Source organism: Leptodactylus fuscus, chromosome 2, assembly GCF_031893055.1.
Source record: "Leptodactylus fuscus isolate aLepFus1 chromosome 2, aLepFus1.hap2, whole genome shotgun sequence".
In the NCBI taxonomy this organism is placed as follows: Eukaryota; Metazoa; Chordata; class Amphibia; order Anura; family Leptodactylidae; genus Leptodactylus; species Leptodactylus fuscus.
The window spans coordinates 168,026,840-168,045,243 of record NC_134266.1 but is presented as its reverse complement, the minus strand read 5'-3'; the positions used below and the strand labels follow the sequence as shown (position 1 = coordinate 168,045,243).

At 39.3% G+C, this 18,404-nt stretch overlaps 1 protein-coding gene across 13 annotated transcripts in view; it reads right to left on the bottom strand.

The window, feature by feature from the left end:
* DMD (dystrophin) overlaps positions 1–18,404 on the bottom strand; it is a 1,873,751-nt gene that overhangs the window by 326,648 nt on the left and 1,528,699 nt on the right. For all 13 annotated transcript variants that reach the window (XM_075265063.1, XM_075265067.1, XM_075265060.1 and 10 more), the window contains one exon: positions 16,375–16,521. In XM_075265063.1, coding sequence (XP_075121164.1) covers positions 16,375–16,521 — 147 coding nt within the window. The remainder of the gene's footprint in view (positions 1–16,374; positions 16,522–18,404) is intronic.

Sequence of the window (18,404 nt, the reverse complement as noted above, 5' to 3'; positions counted from 1 at the left end):
ACAGTCTCACACATAAGATTATTATTAGTCATGGCTTATGAGCCATAAAGAATATTATATTTGAAGCGCTACACTATAGCATGTGGTTACCGCAAAATAACGCAGCATATAAAATCCGAACTCTCATTGAAATGAATGGGAGCATTTTGAGCGCGTCATCTGCTGGCACTTGTATATGTGCCACATACCTCCCAACTTTTGAAGAACTGAAAGAGGGGCAAAATGTGCGTCCACTTTTGTGTTGACTCCGCCCACTCGATAATTTTTCATGTGCCCGCACACAGTATAATCCTCCTACAGTCACCCATAAATTATATGTCCCCCCTCTATCTCTTCCCCAGTTTCATATACACCCTTCATCTGCCCCAGTTTCATGTCCCCCTTCCATCTCTGCCCCCAGTTTCATGTCCCCTCCATCTCTGCCCCCAGATTCATGTCCCCTCCATCTCTGCCCCCAGTTTCATGTCCCCTCCATCTCTGCCCCCAGTTTCATGTCCCCTCCATCTCTGCCCCCAGATTCATGTCCCCTCCATCTCTGCCTCCAGATTCATGTCCCTCCATCTCTGCCCCCAGATTCATGTCCCCCATCTCTGCCCCCAGATTCATGTCCCCCCATCTCTGCCCCCAGTTTCATGTCCTCTCCATCTCTGCCCCCAGATTCATGTCCCCCCCATCTCTGTCCCCAGATTCATGTCCCTCCATCTCTGCCCCCAGATTTATGTCCCCTCCATCTCTGCCCCCAGATTCATGTCCCCCCATCTCTGCCCCCAGATTCATGTCCCTCCATCTCTGCCCCCAGATTCATGTCCCCTCCATCTCTGCCCCCAGATTCATGTCCCTACATCTCTGTCCCCAGATTCATGTCCCCTCCATCTCTGCCCCCAGATTCATGTCCTCTCCATCTCTGCCCCCAGATTCATGTCCTCTCCATCTCTGCCCCCAGATTCATGTCCTCTCCATCTCTGCCCCCAGATTCATGTCCCCACATCTCTGCCCCCAGTGTCATGCCGTCCTCTCCATCTCTGCCCCCAGTGTCATGCCGCCCTCTCCAAGTCTGCCCCCAGTGTCATGCTGTCCTCTCCATCTCTGTCCCCAGTGTCATGCCGTCCTCTCCATCTCTGCCCCCAGTGTCATGCCGTCCTCTCCATCTTTGCCCCCAGTGTCATGCCGTCCTCTCCTTCATCTGCCCCCAGTTTCACGTTCCACCTCTGCATTAAACTTACCTTCTCCTCCGCTCCCTCGCCGCTCTCTGCGCGCCTCCCTCGCTGACACATATGCGGCTGAAGCGAGGAGCTGACCTGTGTCAGGTCCTCGCTTCGCCGCCGGCTACTGGCTTGTAGACGCGATGTGATGATCGCGTCTACAAGCCAGTAGCCGGCGGCAGCGGCTTCAGCCGCATATGTGTCAGCGAGAGAGGTGCGCAGCGGCGAAGCGAGGAGCTGACCTGTGTCAGCTCCTTGCTTCAGCCGCATATGTGTCCAACTCAGATCTGCGTCCACTGGACGCAGATCTGAGTTGAAATCGGGACATATCTCCCTCCAACCGGGACCGCGGGACATGTCACCCAAATCGTGAATGTCCCACGGAAATCGGGACGGTTGGGAGTTATGGTGCCAGATTGCGCTCCACTTTCCTCCGTGTGAATTTACCCTTAAAGTGCTCTGATCCTTTTGCTGATTTTGCTGTTGCATAGATAGCATAGCATTTACATTATCTATTGGCTCAGTGGTTAGCAGTGTTGCCTTGCAGTGCTGGGATCCTGGGTTTGAATTTGATAAAGGACAACATATGCATTGAGGTTGTATCTTCTCCCCATATTTACATGGGTGCCCTCCTGGTACTTATAAAATAATAAGAATTACACAATAGTCTATAATGATAACTTCTGTATGGAATTCATAGTCACTTGTTCATTGCTCTCACCAAAAAATTATCATATCACGTGGAATAGTGGCATGAACTCACTACTTTTATTAAAATTGTAAATGGTTATTTAGTATATAATTTCCTATTGCTTAGAGAGTGTCAATATATTATGCTAAATCCATATCAATCCCTTCCTGTTAAATTTCTTAGCACTGAATGCCTCTAGAATGTGGGAGAACACCCACACAAACACGGTGTGTTCTTGTTTGGGTTTGAACCAGTGACAATAGTGTTGATAATGCTGCTAACCACTGAGCCACAATGCAAATCATACAAGTTATAATATGTGAAAGGTACCAGTACTATTAAAGCAAGCTGTACTATTCTCTCCAGTAAATAAAACAATAGGTGAGAACAATGGATCTATTATTTTATTATTAACCCCTTCCCGCCGATTTTCGTTTTTCGTTTTTGACTCCCCTCCTTCTAAACCCCCTAACTTTTTTATTTCTCCGCTCCCAGAGCCATATGAGGTCTTAATTTTTGCGGGACAAATTTTTCTTCATGATGCTACCATTAATTATTCTATATAATGTACTGGGAAGCAGGAAAAAAATTCAGAATGGGTGGATTTGAAGAAAAAATGCATTTCTGCGACTTTCTTATGGGCTTTGTTTTTACGGCGTTCACTGTGCAGCCAAAATGACATGTCCCCTATATTCTGTGTTTCGTTACGGTTCCAGGGATACCAAATTTATATGGTTTTATTTACATTTTGACCCCTAAAAAAAATTCCAAAACTGTGTTAAAAACTTTTTTTTCTAAAAGTCGCCATATTCCGACAGCCGTAACTTTTTTATACATAAGTGTACGGGGATGCATAGGGTGTCTTTTTTTGCAGGGTCGGGTGTACTTTTTAGTTCTACCATTTTCGGGAAATGTTACTGCTTTGATCACTTTTTATTCAAATTTTTATCAGAATCAAAACAGTGAAAAAACGGCGGTTTGGCACTTTCGACTATTTTTACCGCTACGGCGTTTACCGAACAGGAAAAATATTTTTATAGATTTGTAGAGCGGGCAATTTCGGACGCGGGGTTACCTAACATGTATATGTTTCACAGTTTTTAACTACTTTTATATGTGTTCTAGGGAAAGGGGGGTGATTTGAACTTTTAATTCTTTGTATATTTTTTTATATTTTTTTAACTTTTTTTTTTTTTTTGCATTTATTAGAACCCCTAGGGGTGTTGAACCCCAGGGGGTCTGATCACTAATGCAATGCATTACAATGCTAATGTATTGCAATGCATTGCAAAAAAGCATCCTTTCTTTTGCAGGCTGCATAGACCAGCCTGCAAAAGAGAGGCTTTGCAGACAAGCCTGGGAGCCTGTACAAGGCTCCCAGCTGTCATGGCAACGGGACGTCAGCCCTGGAGCATGCTCCAGGAGCCGGCGATCCCTGCCAAAATGGCGGCGCCCATGTGCTGCCGGGAAAATGGCGCCTCCGGCGCCTTTGACCGCGGCGCCGGAGGGGTTAATGCCTCCGATCGGTCCGGGGACCGATCGGAGGCATTAGAGCCGGTTGTCTACTGCTTAAAGCAGTAGACACCCGGCGGCTATGGCGGCCGCCCGGCTCCCAGGCGGTCGCCATAGTTACAGACCCGACATGCGCCGTACTATTACATGCGCCATAGTCCTCTAGATTATTTTTCAAAGTACTACTGGGTGGTCTTCTCAAGAAACTTACTGTAATCTAAACATAGCATATTTAATTGATATGATATTGATATTGGTAGCTGCAAGAAAAATATACTTTATAAAGCGCCAGTTTTGAAGATACTTCTAAAAAGGTGAGACCATTTCCAAGCTGGGAAAATTTAGCAACTTAGAATTCTTGGCTTTCTGCTCTCTTATACATCTGAAGTGCATTCACAGCTGCTATTTTATCACTGTTGGTTAGCAGCGCAGGTTTTGCATAGCAGTGATAATGTTGGCAAGGTCATTAAAGCGTGCATTGTGCAATAACTCATTGCTTTATCTACCCTGATATCTCAACCAGGTATTCTTTACAGTCAGAAGATTCAGTGACGCAGCAGGTAATAAATATACTGTCAAGGACAATGCCACGACAAGTGAGGACAAAACTGATTTAACTATCAGGTAGTTTACAGATGATTCTTTAACTAAAATTGCAAACAGGAAAAGTGGTTTGATGCTGTAATCCTACAAGTTACAGAATATTTCAGGGAATTTGGAACAATTTCAGATTTCCTACCATGATTTCTGCAGCAAATATCAGCACATAGCGCGTCTCTTCAAAGATGTGATCGCTATCATAAATAGCTTGAGAAAAGCCTAAACATGATTGAGGGGTGCTTTCCCGGTACTGGCACCTTGTCTCTCTTGTTGAATACTGTGATTAATGATGTTCATATCAGAGCTAGGATTAATCTGGCAGAAAGTTTAGATACGAAGCTCCTTATTTTGTCTACTTAGTACAAAAGCACATCGAGCATTTAGAAAAGTAAGCAGAAATACACTTGGGCACAAACTACTAATCTGCCTATCACACTTTACCGCCACTTCACAGGGTTGTGCTTGCTATTGGATGGATATCTTACATTATTACTTTAGTCAATTAGATCTGAAGAAATTACTAAATTTTGTAAGGGTCATCCCATACCATATATGTTAGAATCACATCCTCCATCTTGTATTTTGGCATCCATCTTTCTCTATCAAAGATAAGTAGTTTTGTCTCAAAAGGAATTGGTTAGACTAATTAACATGGAGATGCTATGGGGATCAAAGAAGGAAAACCCTTTTTCTTCTCTAGGTAATAAGGAAATGGAATGCTAATGAATCCTTATTTATCTGATCGACTTCAGGGCTGCACCTTTGTGTCAATGTAGAGTGTGTAAACACAGGATGTCTATAGTCCATTGAATGTTAGATCCTTCGGAGCCTTGAGATACACATATACAGTGACTGTTGGGGGTAGCTTCCTGTTGGAATGTAATAATTAGATGGAGATTACAGTAGGCTTTAGCCAATGGATAAAGGCTAACACTCTACATCCAATCCTGGTATGTTATGTTATGTTATAAGTCCAACCTGCTTTTGTCTGTATAAATACTACCTCTCTGTAACAATAAAGCAGAATTCATTTTGATACACCACCATCTGTGTCTTAATCAGTTCTCCAGGCCTAAAGGGATGGGTGTAGTCCATCCAGGCCTGTTAATTAATTAATTTGGAACCCTGCAACATACTCTATTATGAGGACCCATTGATGTCCATAACAATATGGCTGAATATTAAAGGGGCTTACCCATGAACCTAGTCACATTTACATTTCTAGACAAATGTTAAAATTTGTACATGATGTGTTGCAGCATTTTAAGATTTTCTCTAAGGCTGCATTCACACTGAGTAACGCTGGCGTTTTTTGTGCTTATTTTTGCACATAGCGCCGCGTTAACGCCGCGTATACACGGCGTTTGCGCCGCGCTATTTTGCGGTGGCGTTGACCGGCGCAAACGCGGCGTATACGCGGCGCTATGTGCAAAAATAAGCACAAAAAATGCCAGCGTTACTCAGTGTGAATGCAGCCTAATCATGCTAGTCGTTAGACAGTCTGTTGTCTTGATCGGTTGCCATTGGATATAACCATGAACGAAGGAACTTTCTATGGTCTGGGACTTGTCAGAAACCCAACCGTGATTTCCTTATTGTGGGCAGGTTATGAGACAGGGACATCCTTTGTATTAGGAGACAGCCCAAACCACAATAAGGAAATAACGTCTGACAAGAGCCAGTCCATAGAAAGCTGTGATAGTTATGTAGTCATATCCACTGACAAATGACTGCCATCACTAAGATGGCAGGAGAAAATCTATAAAACTCTGAAGAATGTTTAATTATTTAAATTTGCAAAAAATGATAAATTTTTAGTTATCTACAAATTTAACTATGGCTATGTTCATTGGGAAAAAAGCCCTTTAACCACTTCAGTACCAGGACCAGACACATTTTAGGTTTATTTTGTATGTGTAATTTAGAGGGCTGTAACATTTTTCTCATACGTCTGATTCAACTAATTTCTGCGTCTTTTTTCGAGGGCACATAGGGCTTTATTTTTTTGTTTTTATTTTCAAATGTGTTTTATTTTTTTTATATCCGGGAAAATATAAACAAAATAAGAGGGAAATTGTGTCTGGTTTTCACTTTTTTTTTTAAATTTAATAACACAAAGTGCTACTGAAAAACTTTAGAAAATAGTTTTTCCTCTCCATTACGGTAATTTTTGTTTTGTATGGTGTTGCCTTTAATAACAGCATTTTATTGGCATATTTTTTTACTTATTTTTTAAATTTTTATTTTTTTTTATTTTTTTTTTAAACTTTTTTATATATATATGTTTTCAGATGGTGTCTCCATAAGGTCATAAGAGACCTTTGGGGACATCTGATCACTTTTTTTTTGTTAGGGAGGCTGATTTCTCCTATAACTGGGGCTGGTACATTTAGCCCCAGGTGCAGGAGGAATACAGCCTCCTGCACCTTGTATACACAGTATATAGAGCTGATATGGGTCCTGTAGAATCCAGCAGATCACATGACCGCCGGGTCAGAAGGTGGCCGCATGATGGCTGCGTCCATAGCTGTGTTTACAGCTCTCATTAAGCACTGTATACACAGTGATCGAGAAGGCAGGGACAGGAATAAAGCTTCCCTGCCATCTCTCTGGGAGCTCCGGCTGAAGTTATAGCCGGCTCCCAGTTTCAGCAATTGCATGATCTTGTGCAATAGCTGTGTTCTGACAGGACGTACCGGCACGTCCTGTCAGAACAAGGCAACTACTTTCCAGACGTATATAATCTTTCTTTTTTAAATGTAGATTGTGAGCCCTAAATAGAACTCACAATGTACATTTTTTCTTCCCTATCAGTATGTCTTTGGAATATGGGATGGAAATCCATGCAAACAAGGGGAGAACATACAAACTCCTTGCAGATGGTTTTCTGCCCTTGGCAGGATTTGAACACCAGGACTCCAGCGCTGCGAGGCTGCAGTGCTAACCACTGAGACACCGTGTGGTCCCATCGGACATACATAGTCTATGTGCGGTCCAGAAGTGGTTAATTTTCTACCAATGTCATATTGGTATCAAAATAGAGTCTGCTTTTTCCCCACTGTAGTGCCACTTATATTCCTAGACTGCGCCTGGTATTTCACTTCATATGTTTCAGAGGGCTTATATAAAATACCAACAAGACCTACAAACACAATTGGCACTGATTCTGGGGGTAAAAATGACCTTCTTTCCTTCATACTAAGCAACTTCTTTACTAGGGATACATGCTCTACATCCCACCCATCACAAAGATAAATAGGGTCCTTGTCAGCTTAATAAGCATCAGGCTATAACTGAATAGGAATTTCTTTCAGCTGTGTGCTCTCAATGCTAAACTTCACTCATCCTGAGGTTTCCTACACAGGTAGCCTATTCATAGTCTTATTAGACTCATTATTGTTCTAAAAATATTGCTGTGGTTATGTTCTCTCATACTTCAAGTGACTGTGGCAGATAATTCAGAATATTAGATCTTATCTGCTATTGAATCTAATTCCTTTGCTTGAATTCTATCTATCTATCTATCTATCTATCTATCTATCTATCTATCTATCTATCTATCTATAGCAGTGTGTTTAATGGGTCCATGTTGGATCCATTTTTTTTTTTTCACTGACCCTAATATGGGTAAATGGGGTCTGTGAAAATGGACTCCAGAGATGATCTGTGAGCAAACAGCATGGACATCACATCAACTATTATGGAGATTATCTACTGGGTTAGCCAACCTTTTAATTCTTGTAAGGATAGCCCATCAATATCAACATCCCCACCGAACAGTTGTTTCAAGAGACCATCGTACCTATGCAAGCACCGTGTCCTTGTTATGGTTTACACTGGGTTCCAGAGATATCCATATTCAGAATGCCATACTTTTCAAATGAACGTGGACAACACTGTAATACCCAGAACAGTGCCTGTGACCAAAAGTTTGGTATTCTAAATATGTTATAAAATAAATATAATATAAATATATGTATGAAAAATGATCTGGGGCCGGAAAACTCCTTTAAGTCAGGGTCTCAATGTTTCAAAAATGTCATGTTTTACAGTATCCGAAAAGTGGATGGGATCCTGGCTAATTCCTTCCAACACATTGTAGAAAAAAAATATACAGTATATCAATTATACCTGTGGAAACGCTGGTGATTCTGTATAGGTATAATAGGGGCAGAAAGTCCACGCGATGCGTTTCCGCCGCAGTCTTTTCAGAAGTGTATTTTATGTTGTGGTTCGCTATTTGGGGCATTATTAAAGGATTATATTATCTTATTAGCCTAAAACAAATTCTACTTTAATCTTAGACCTTTGTTCTTTACTAAGAGTAAAATGAGAAAAGTGGAGATTTCTAACAAGGGCAATTTATTGTGTCCAGAGACAGACATACTGGGTTAAGTAGAGTAATAGAGTAAGATAGTGCGTAGGGTTAACAAAACTGTTGAAGCAGCTGTGAACAGCATAAGTTATAGCAGACTCAACCAGAGCATCTGGGGTGAGCTGACAGGCAAGGCAGCTGAACTGTGTGAAGTTCTCTACTGATTTATAGCCCCTGTCAGAAACCTCAGTGAGAGAGACTTGTGTGCTGACATAATGACTGTTTATTTTAAAGCCACAGTAATCCACAAAAGCAGCAGCAATGGCATGTGCTGGAAGAAGTCAGGAGCAAAAGAAAACTTTTTGTAAGGTTTGGAAAGAGAATAGATTGGTTGGAATAGTGATCTAGTTAGATATATGATCCACACCTTTTTCAGGTGCACCCCTTGTACAAGTAGTCTAGTAATAATCTACCTTTTTACTAAGGTTCCACAATATGGAAAGGAAGCATCTTTGGCGGCTGCAGATTTTGTCTAGTATCATCCACATAATGCAGAAAAAAAAGCTGTGGAAAAGCTGTATGACCTCCTATAGGGAAGGCAGGGACAGCCATCCCTGCCTTCCCAATTGCTTGTATACACAGTTATGATGTGTTAAAAACTGCCCTTACAGTCAGGAGTCAAGAGGTCCATACACATTAGATGTTTATCCGATCCCAATGAAATTAGACATATATGTTAAGGTATCCAGTGAATCTAAATCGTGAAGGATATTTACATGATGTGTAAAAAGAAAATATATATATACTTAAAGAGGTTTTCCCATCTCCCTCTCTCAGCAGTTTGTCTGCTATCTCTTCTTCTCAATTTCTGAATTCTTCAACAAGCTGGTGGGCGGCTTTGACTGATGGACAGAACACTATGAAGTACCTCAGTAGACATAGACATTGTCTTTACCATGAAAGATGATTTATTATTATTATAATAACCACAGTAAATGTTTATTACATTACACAGGTTTAGAGATATAAAAAAACTTACATGATGTCAGAAAAAGAAAAAATATTGTTCCAGTGATTGTAGCACAGTAATCCAAGCAGTCAGATTTAGAAGGTGATGAAAATTAGAAAGGAAAGCTAAAACTTTTATTTGCAGGAATCAGAAAAGTGCCAAAAATTAGAAGTCTTTCTAACCAGTAGACATAAAGACTATAAGACTGTCTTGCGAATCTCATAAATAAATAAGAGGGTCACCAAAACCTGTTAGGTTTTCTTCTAGCCTCGGGTCATAAAGAGATACAGTTCAGGATATATTCGTTTATTCAACATCGTGTCATTTCTTTTGAAATATATTAGGAATTAATTCAAGAGAAGCTGGAGTTCAACTTCTACAGAATAGGAATTGAGCACAGTGGGTATTGTGTTGCCTACACGTGGGACACTGCTATACAGTATACTAGGCTGAATATAAAAGAAATGAATTTTTGACCTCTGGAAATGAATAATGTATTTCTAAGCACAAAAAGAACTGTTTATTGCAGGAAAGTTTCTTCTGTTAGGAACCCACATGCATTTTTATGTCAACGACTTGCTAAAACTTACAAGTATGCACAGTAAGAATTAACAGTCAATTGGCTTTCTCATGTATTTACCTGCAAAAAACTATTTTATTCACAATTAAAGTACTGCTCATTTGCTATATATTGGTTCCCTGATGGTCACCAACTATGTATGTACATTATATGATGGGTTTGTAGCTGGTATGAAGCCCAAGGAATAGGACACCTTAAATTAGGATGACAATTTTTATCTTTCACTTGTAGTTTATGAACCCATAAATAGGCTTTCCTTTCCAGAAACACAAATATCAATGAGGGACTATCTGATTCAAGGGCCAAACTGCCTCCTATTGGAGAAATTACCATCACAAAACAGCCTTGATATTTCAATATAGCCTTGCTCTAAAAAGACTCCCATTGATCTCAATGGGTTCTGTTTTCCCATTGATTTCAATGGGTTCCATGCAGTAAACGGAACCCATTGAAGTCAATGGGAGGCTTTTTTTTCAATTATACATACTTCACTGTTTCATGTCCAGACGACTATGATATGGGTCCACTGTTTGTTAAGTGCAGGACTTTTTCCTCTACTGATTTGTGGTGAACACTGCTCCGGAGTCTCATGGGCAGATGTGAACGTCTAACCTATCCAAACCTATCTTTGCATTGTCCTCTGTCTTTAGGCAGCTGTTATCCATTTAGCATATACCTCTTTGTACTATGGGCCTGACAAGCTATCCATGTGCACTGATGTCTTCCAACCAATGACTCTCATCCATTGTTATACTTGCTATGGGCTTTTGGAAAGTAAGTAGCAGATATGACTTGTGTCTACTCACTACAAAGTTTTCAGTGAGTTACTCAACTTAAATGAGGTGGGCGGGTAACCTTTTGGTGAAAGGTGTAAATACCATGTATACCTCTGCCCCTACTATGTAGCGACCAAGCTGGCAACAGCTGCAAATACTATTGTACAATAATGACATACATTGACTTAGGAGACTGAACGCATGCAGAGTCCCAGGAGGCGCTGCCAACACAAGCAGTAAAGTGCAATGCTAATTATGAACATACTGTTCTGTAAATTAAGGAAAAATAATGTAGGAGTATGTTTTAATTACAATAATAAACTGTGTGGGCATCTATATATGAAGAATCAAAAGACAGCATATAGGAATACAATAAACTCAACTACACTATTTAGAGGAAATGAAATATCAACAGATAAACTATATAATGTTTAATATACTCTATAGATTCACTACATAAAATTTATATGAAGCAGTATGCCTGTAGAATATTGGCTTCATAATGGATAGGCTGCAGTTTTAGAATCCCACTTTGTCTCATTTACATAGGCAAGATCACACTCTTGACAAAGAAACATATGTTCTGTGGAATTAAAGTTTTGGCGTCAGGATTTTGGGATTAATTTGTAAAGGTATTATGCTGGTCTTACAAAAACAATTCAAAGTTAGTCAATGTGAAGCACGCCTGAATAATTTTACTTTCTTGCACAGGTGGATAGAAAACATATGCTGCTTAGAAAGCTAGGGGAGACAGTAACTTAAAGAAAATAAGAAAGCCAGAACTGAGAAATAAATGGTAGGAAAGCAGGGCAATCTTATTTACAGAGGAAATATACATAAAATTATATATAGATATATATAGATATATATATATATTAAAAAGAATGGGCAGATTAAACCTCATATGATTTACATATGGACAATGTAAACTGTAAAATCAATGAAAAAAAAAAAAATGGAGGAATCAATGAGAATGGGAGGAAACATCCCCTGCCACCAATGACTACACATTAATATTATTAAAATATTCAAAAAATATTTACTAATTTCCAGTCCAATGCATGGTCCAAGCCACCATCTCCAGAATTGCAAGTTTGAAGTTTTCCATTGAATGGGAACGTATGATAAAAATCAATAACCTAAATACCTATAGGATACTTCCTAACAAACAATGCATTTATAAGTATATTTTTATACATCAAGCTAATTTTATAGAACATTAGTAATATTTTGCCCAGTTCTCTTATATATAAATTTCATGAAGGTCAAGAATAACCTTAGTAAACTGTATAATTCTTTAAAACAAGTTGACTTCCAAAACCACAAAATAAAGTCCATAAGTCTGGAGTACAGTATAGTTAAGTATTACTATTGCTGTTACCGCTTGTCAGTGAAATGTAAGGTCATCCTGATGGATTTAGACATCCCCTATTCTTTAGCTATTAGGGGGTATAACTCCCCATTCATAACACATGTCCAAGTGTGTATAAGTATAGGGAGTTAGGTAGATAGGTAGCTGCTGGCTGAATGCTTATTCTGCCTAGAGCCATCTAAAATGACTGGCCAGCATTAAACTTGGAAAGGCATAAAAGTGTCAATAAACTATAGACATCCGATCCCTCAAACGCCAGCTTTTACACCTAGTTAGGCGGTAGAAATAACCTATGTAACTTATTGTGAACCTAATACGAGCCTTTTTACACATGTCTGGAATACTGATACAGTGTTGGAGGTTGATCACACACGGAGAAAATTTGTGTCATTTCATTTAACAAAACAACAGGGCATAAAATAAACACAAACAGAGCAAAAGGTAATGTAGATTGTAACATCATTACTGCAAAACAAAGCTATAAAATCCACTGAAATATTTCCAGCCTGTAAATGAATCCTAATTAGGAGCAATGTCATCTTTCTACATGAAAAATTAAATACAGGCAATAGGTAAAAATAGAAAGCGGCATTTAACTACCAAACTAACTTTGCACTAAAAAGAAACATCTCTATTATTTTGTATATCCGAGATATTGCCATGAGAGATGAAAGCTGGATGTTGATCTGTGTTGAAATCATTTTAGTGTTGAATGGGGTTAGGGTCAAAAAGTGTACACGATTCAGAATGACTTGTTTTCCGTACAATTGCTGTCGGTCGAAAGGAACAACTATTACTGGTCATGACGGGCTTGGCGAAGTGTACATGTGTTCTAAATGGGGAAAGATAATGTCAGACAAATCTCGAGGTGGCGTATCTCCCCAGTAACAAAATGAGTGGACAAGTAAAATTCAACAGCCAGATCCGTCTCTGAGGGTTGTGCAAGTTCACACTAGTATTGTGCAATGGGGGACTGCTAAAACAGTGGCTACTCTCTGTAATGGGCTTCAAACTGAAAGCATTGGAGAGAAAAGTTCTCTTTGCAAGACTTTTCTCTACGATGATTTTTTGCAGTTTTTACAACAGTCTCCAATGGCGCGCAGATCTGAACGCAGATATTGTATTGTATGGCCACCCTAAAATCCTTCCCAAAAAAGAAAAAGTTTCTTGCAACTGTTTAACCCATTAAGAGTAAATTTAATTGAGCTACATCTATACATCTAACGCGGCGTAATCGCGCACCGTAAAAAAACGCGGCGTACACGCGCCGTAAACGCGCCACAATGCGCGGCGCGTTTACTCTGTGTGAAGGGGCCCTAACAGTCATGGCAATGGGTCTTAATGAGAGAGTTTAATCTACATATACAAATATCATCTTCTCCATCAAAAATATTGGGTTTAGAGCTTGTGTTCTACATGCATAAAATGTGTGTATTATGTATTATTCTTACTTGTATAGTATCAATATATTCTTCATGTCTGCACCATTTAGTTTCTAAGACCAATGTGTTGTGCTGATTGATTCCATATTTCCATGTATTACTCTAGGGTCAGATTTGCATATACTGTATAGTACTGTCTTCAGCCAGGTGTAGGGGGAGCTTAGGGGCTTGTTGCTCATGACTGGTAAATCACTTGCCCAGCCCAATATATCTTTTTTATTATACAAATAGCTCACAAAGCTATAAACTAGCAAAAGGAGTACCAGAGGTGGCTGGGCACCCACATGCTATATTCAGTAATCTCCTAAGGTCCCAATTGTGGTGACTGCATGTAGCCATAATATTATTATGAAGATTTTGCTGAGAAGCATAGATCAGGTTTATAATATTTACATGGGATGTCCATGTCTGTTTTTTTAACCTTGTTTTAATTTTATTATTCAGCTGTCTACCCCTAACCCCTAGTTCTGACCCATAGAAAGATACATTGCAATTGGCACAAAAAATGAGGTTAATGGTGGATTTTCTTTTTAAAGTATGATGCACATTGTGCTGGTAAGAAGTGTCAGCTTTGTAGATCACAGACTAAAGAACTTTTCTATAAAGTTTTTTTATTTGAATGGTTATCCAATTTTTTCACTTTTCTGTAGGTCACAGCAAGTTGTTAAAGGAAAACAGTATGTGCATTCTGCTCTTCAAATCTATCGTATATCTAAAAACAATGGAGTTAAACAGAATCCTGACCTACATATTTTTACTATTAAAATTTTAAGAATTTATATTTGCACCCAGTGTTATTTTAACAGTGTAAAATGGAATCACAACCAGTTACAGATATTTGAAGAGGGGAGAGATGAGACACCTATTAATCCACTATCCTGGTGCTCTGGCAAGGGACTACTCATCTTTAACTTTGTTCAAGTTCGTAGATTAAGACAATCTAAAGATGCCCTTTATCAAGTGACATGAAAAGCTCAAAGCAATGCTTTGACTTTAGCTGAAACTGAAGTTCTAAAGGTAAAACCTGAATATAGTGATAAAGCTTTTGATTTTAAGAAACTGCCAAGGAACCCAATCAGGATCAAGAAACAATTGGAATATCATTTCTGCCTTGAAACAATTCTCTCTTTTTTGATAAAGAAACCTATTGTGTCTTTGGAAGGGTATAAGGTTCTATTATGTTAATATATACGCTGAGCCCACTCATGAATTCTAGACGCTTTGTCTGTAACTATGTGTTGGTCTTATTCTGCATGAGCTTTGTGGTGTCACATAAAAACACTAAAAAGTCTATATGTTTTAATCATATATTGTCAGGAAACCTGTCATCAACTTTAAATAAAGCAGAAAAATATCAAAATAATAGTCTAATATCATTGCCCTTGTCAGAAACAACAGGTCACCAGTGTTGAGCTACACTTATTATTATAGGTTACAAAACCCTCACTGCCAATGTCGATTGGATATTTGATATTTTTTTCTATTGGATATTAAAAATTCATCAAGCAGACACATTGGATGTACAGTTAAAGGGAATTTAAAGGCAAAAAGGAAAACACGGTGAAGGGACTGGGCGTTGGTGAATAAAAAAGAAGCATTAGTGACCTACCCCCAGTCTTCGATTTCACTTCTGGCCTGCATCTTCATGAAATGGAACAGGGGCCGATGCCAGACTGGAGGTAGTTGAGTATTGCTTTTTTTTTTTTTATTTCACCCCATGATCATTGCATGCAGCAAACCACAGAGACAATGGAGTAGATAATTGTGAGAAGAAACTTCTACCTTATGATCATTTTTGGAAGATAGTCCTGCTTTTTCAGCTATCAGGCTAGGCAGTAGTACCTAAATTCAGCTAATAGTGTGCCCTAAATTTTTCGTGAAATTCGGTTTGATGATGTGGCAGGTGCTCCCATATATATGAAATAACTGGCAGGAAAAGCTGCCACTGCCACCTGCTATAGACACTGCTGGCATAATAACAAGAAAAGAAAAGAAACAACCCCAACATTGTTTCTTTCAATACCAACTCAACGTTGGTGTGACATTCTGCTCCTATAAAGGGATAATTTTTTGATGACTATTTAAACAAACAAACAAAAAAAACAATGAATCAATTTTCAACTAGGGACACAGCCACTAATTTGTCTCCTAAATAACAACAAATCTATCACCAAGTGGGTACATTTTCCTATAAAATCATTACTTTTGGCAATATAAACACCATGCGTATCAAGAAACCACAGGCATGCACCTTTCCCCAGTGTCTAAGCAGTGTATTGGAGTTTGTATCCACTGCTTACCATCCATTTTTCAATAGACATACATGTCACTTTGTCATAGCTTAGGTTGCGTTTGCCATATAGAGGTAGAAATTGGATAGATATGTTCCTAGGAGTCCTGACAGTGCTATACATCTTGTTTTAAACCAATTTTTAACGTGAAATGATTCTGGGACCTGAAGCATCTGAAACTAAACAAATCTTGAGAAGCTTGCTAATCTCTAATCATGATGTTCAGTGATCCGTGACATCAACCAGGAAGCCAGAAGATGCCAGAAGATCCCTGAAGGGGACCCTATGGGAGCCTAGTAGAGGTGAGAAAAGGTGAGTATGCTTATTATTTCTACAGCTCCCCTTATCTTCCATTTATTATAATCTGGGGTCTGAAGAAACTCAAGAGACCTCAGAGTATGATAACAACACCTTTGCTTTGGAGCAAGAAATTAAACAAACGGACAAACCTACGGAAATTTTTAAAATGAATTTTTAACCTTCAGCAATAAAATGCAATTTTCTACTACGGCCAACAAGATGTTTAACTGATACAGTTTGTCTACAAGATACAAGATAGTGTAAAAAAGAAGACAGCACTTTACCTGTAGAAGCTTCCATCTTGTGTTTAGCTCTTCCAGTCGGCTGATATTATATGGAGATAACTGGATATCAGTTGCTTTGAACTGGTGCGCAAGATCATTCACTTGGTTTACATTATTTTTTATCGGTGCTATTTCTGCTCTGAAAGCCTGCAATATAGATAGAAGATAAATAACATTATACATCAGGGAGTTTCATGTTTATGCAGAGAAGATAGGCTAATAGTTACTTACTATATGTCATTTTCGTTGAGCTTTTTTTGTTGCCCTTCAACAAAAGTATACCCCAGTAATACACACATGGATACAAGATAACAGACTGTAACATCTCTCATCTTTGAAGACGCTTACGACATATGTGACCCTTTGTTCTTCTGGGAAGCCATCAATTAGTATAATTATTTGCATTAGTAATTTCTGATATATATATATATTTTTTATGTAGATTGTGAGCCCCATATAGGGCTTACAATGCATATTTTTCCCCTATCATTATGCTCTTTTTTTTCCGAGTATGGGAAGAAATCCATGCAAACACAGGGAGAACATACAAACTCCTTGTAAATGTTGTTCCTGGCAGGATCCAAACCCAGGACTCCAGCGCTGTAAGGCTGCAATGCTAACCACTGAGCCACCATGTTGCCCCATATTTGAGTGGATACTTGAATGCTGCACCAGTCATGAGGTAACTTGAGCATCTTGGTTTAGGAAGCCCCTTGTTCCTTTAGAGTAGGGGGTGGAACTGGAGCACGGAGCTTCTTCCACTCTGCACACTCCATAAATCAGCAGCTCTAGTTTTTACAATACAAGTGTTTAGTGGGGTGGGGGTGGCTGTAGGTGCCATTTTGGGGCTTCTTTGTACCTTTTTTCAGTCCAAATCATAAGGGGAAGTTTGCTGTCTCAGGTGTTGAGGTTGCTGACTTGTGCGCCCTCTCTCGTCTGTGATGTCCTCATCTCTAGATCTCATGTACTTCCATTATTTTTTTTCTGTTTGTTGGAGCTGCACACTTCACTGCCTCTCCGCCGAGCAGAGCAACCTCAACAATAACACCATTACTGATACATAACTAGACAGACTATCCGTGCTGCAGCCTGGGAAAGCTAAGTAACATTCTTTGTGTGGTCTGGCTGCACTGTTGGTTGTCACACAGCTTCTCCAGAAGGAGATAAGACAAAGGTTCTATATGTGATCCTTCCTTAAGCAGTCCATATATATTATGTCATACTAGATAGTTATGGCTAGCAATCAGCTGAAAATGCCAGAGCTTGCCACGTTTGATATATTTTACTCACGTAAGTTATAGTTACAGACAATTCTGTCCTCATTTTCCTATAATTTCTGAGTTTGGTAATAGCTGGGCTAGCACTGTGATAAAGACATAGCAGGTATAGTGATAGGGAAATGTCAAAATGCTCTTTTACATCATTGGAGTTGGGCAGGAGACAACAGAGTCTATGTGCAGCCCTGGATACTTGGATGCCATTGCATATCATGTTGTATTATAGACCCCAGTTTACAGAAGTATAGATTCACTTAGAAATGGATTTGGTTTTGAAGCAATTGATCCTCTTTTATAATTTAGCCATGACCAACTACAATATGTTCGCTGACAAATCATGCCAAAATTATGTCCTTAATTGTGACTTCAAAGCAGTGTCAAGGTCTCCAGGACTTTATGGCTAAGGCTCCACAATGTAGAAATGTAGTGTTTTTGGTTGCAGATTTTGCTGTGTTTTTCAGCCAAAATCAGGAGTGGATTGAAAAAGACAGTAAATAATTCAAGGAAGTTCTTAGACATTTCCCTCTGTTAAATCCACTCCTGACTTTGGTTAAAAGAAAAATACGGCAAAATCTGCCACAAAAAAAGCTGCATTTCCGCAAAGTGGGGCCTTAGCCTAAAATCTTTTTTTTTTTCTTTTTTGCTGCATCTCACCTGTAGGTTTCTTTGTGCCTCCCCCTACCCTCTCCTTGTTTTCAGTCTTTGCAATGTGAACAAATCCCTCAACAGTCATTGATATGTGAGATTATGCAA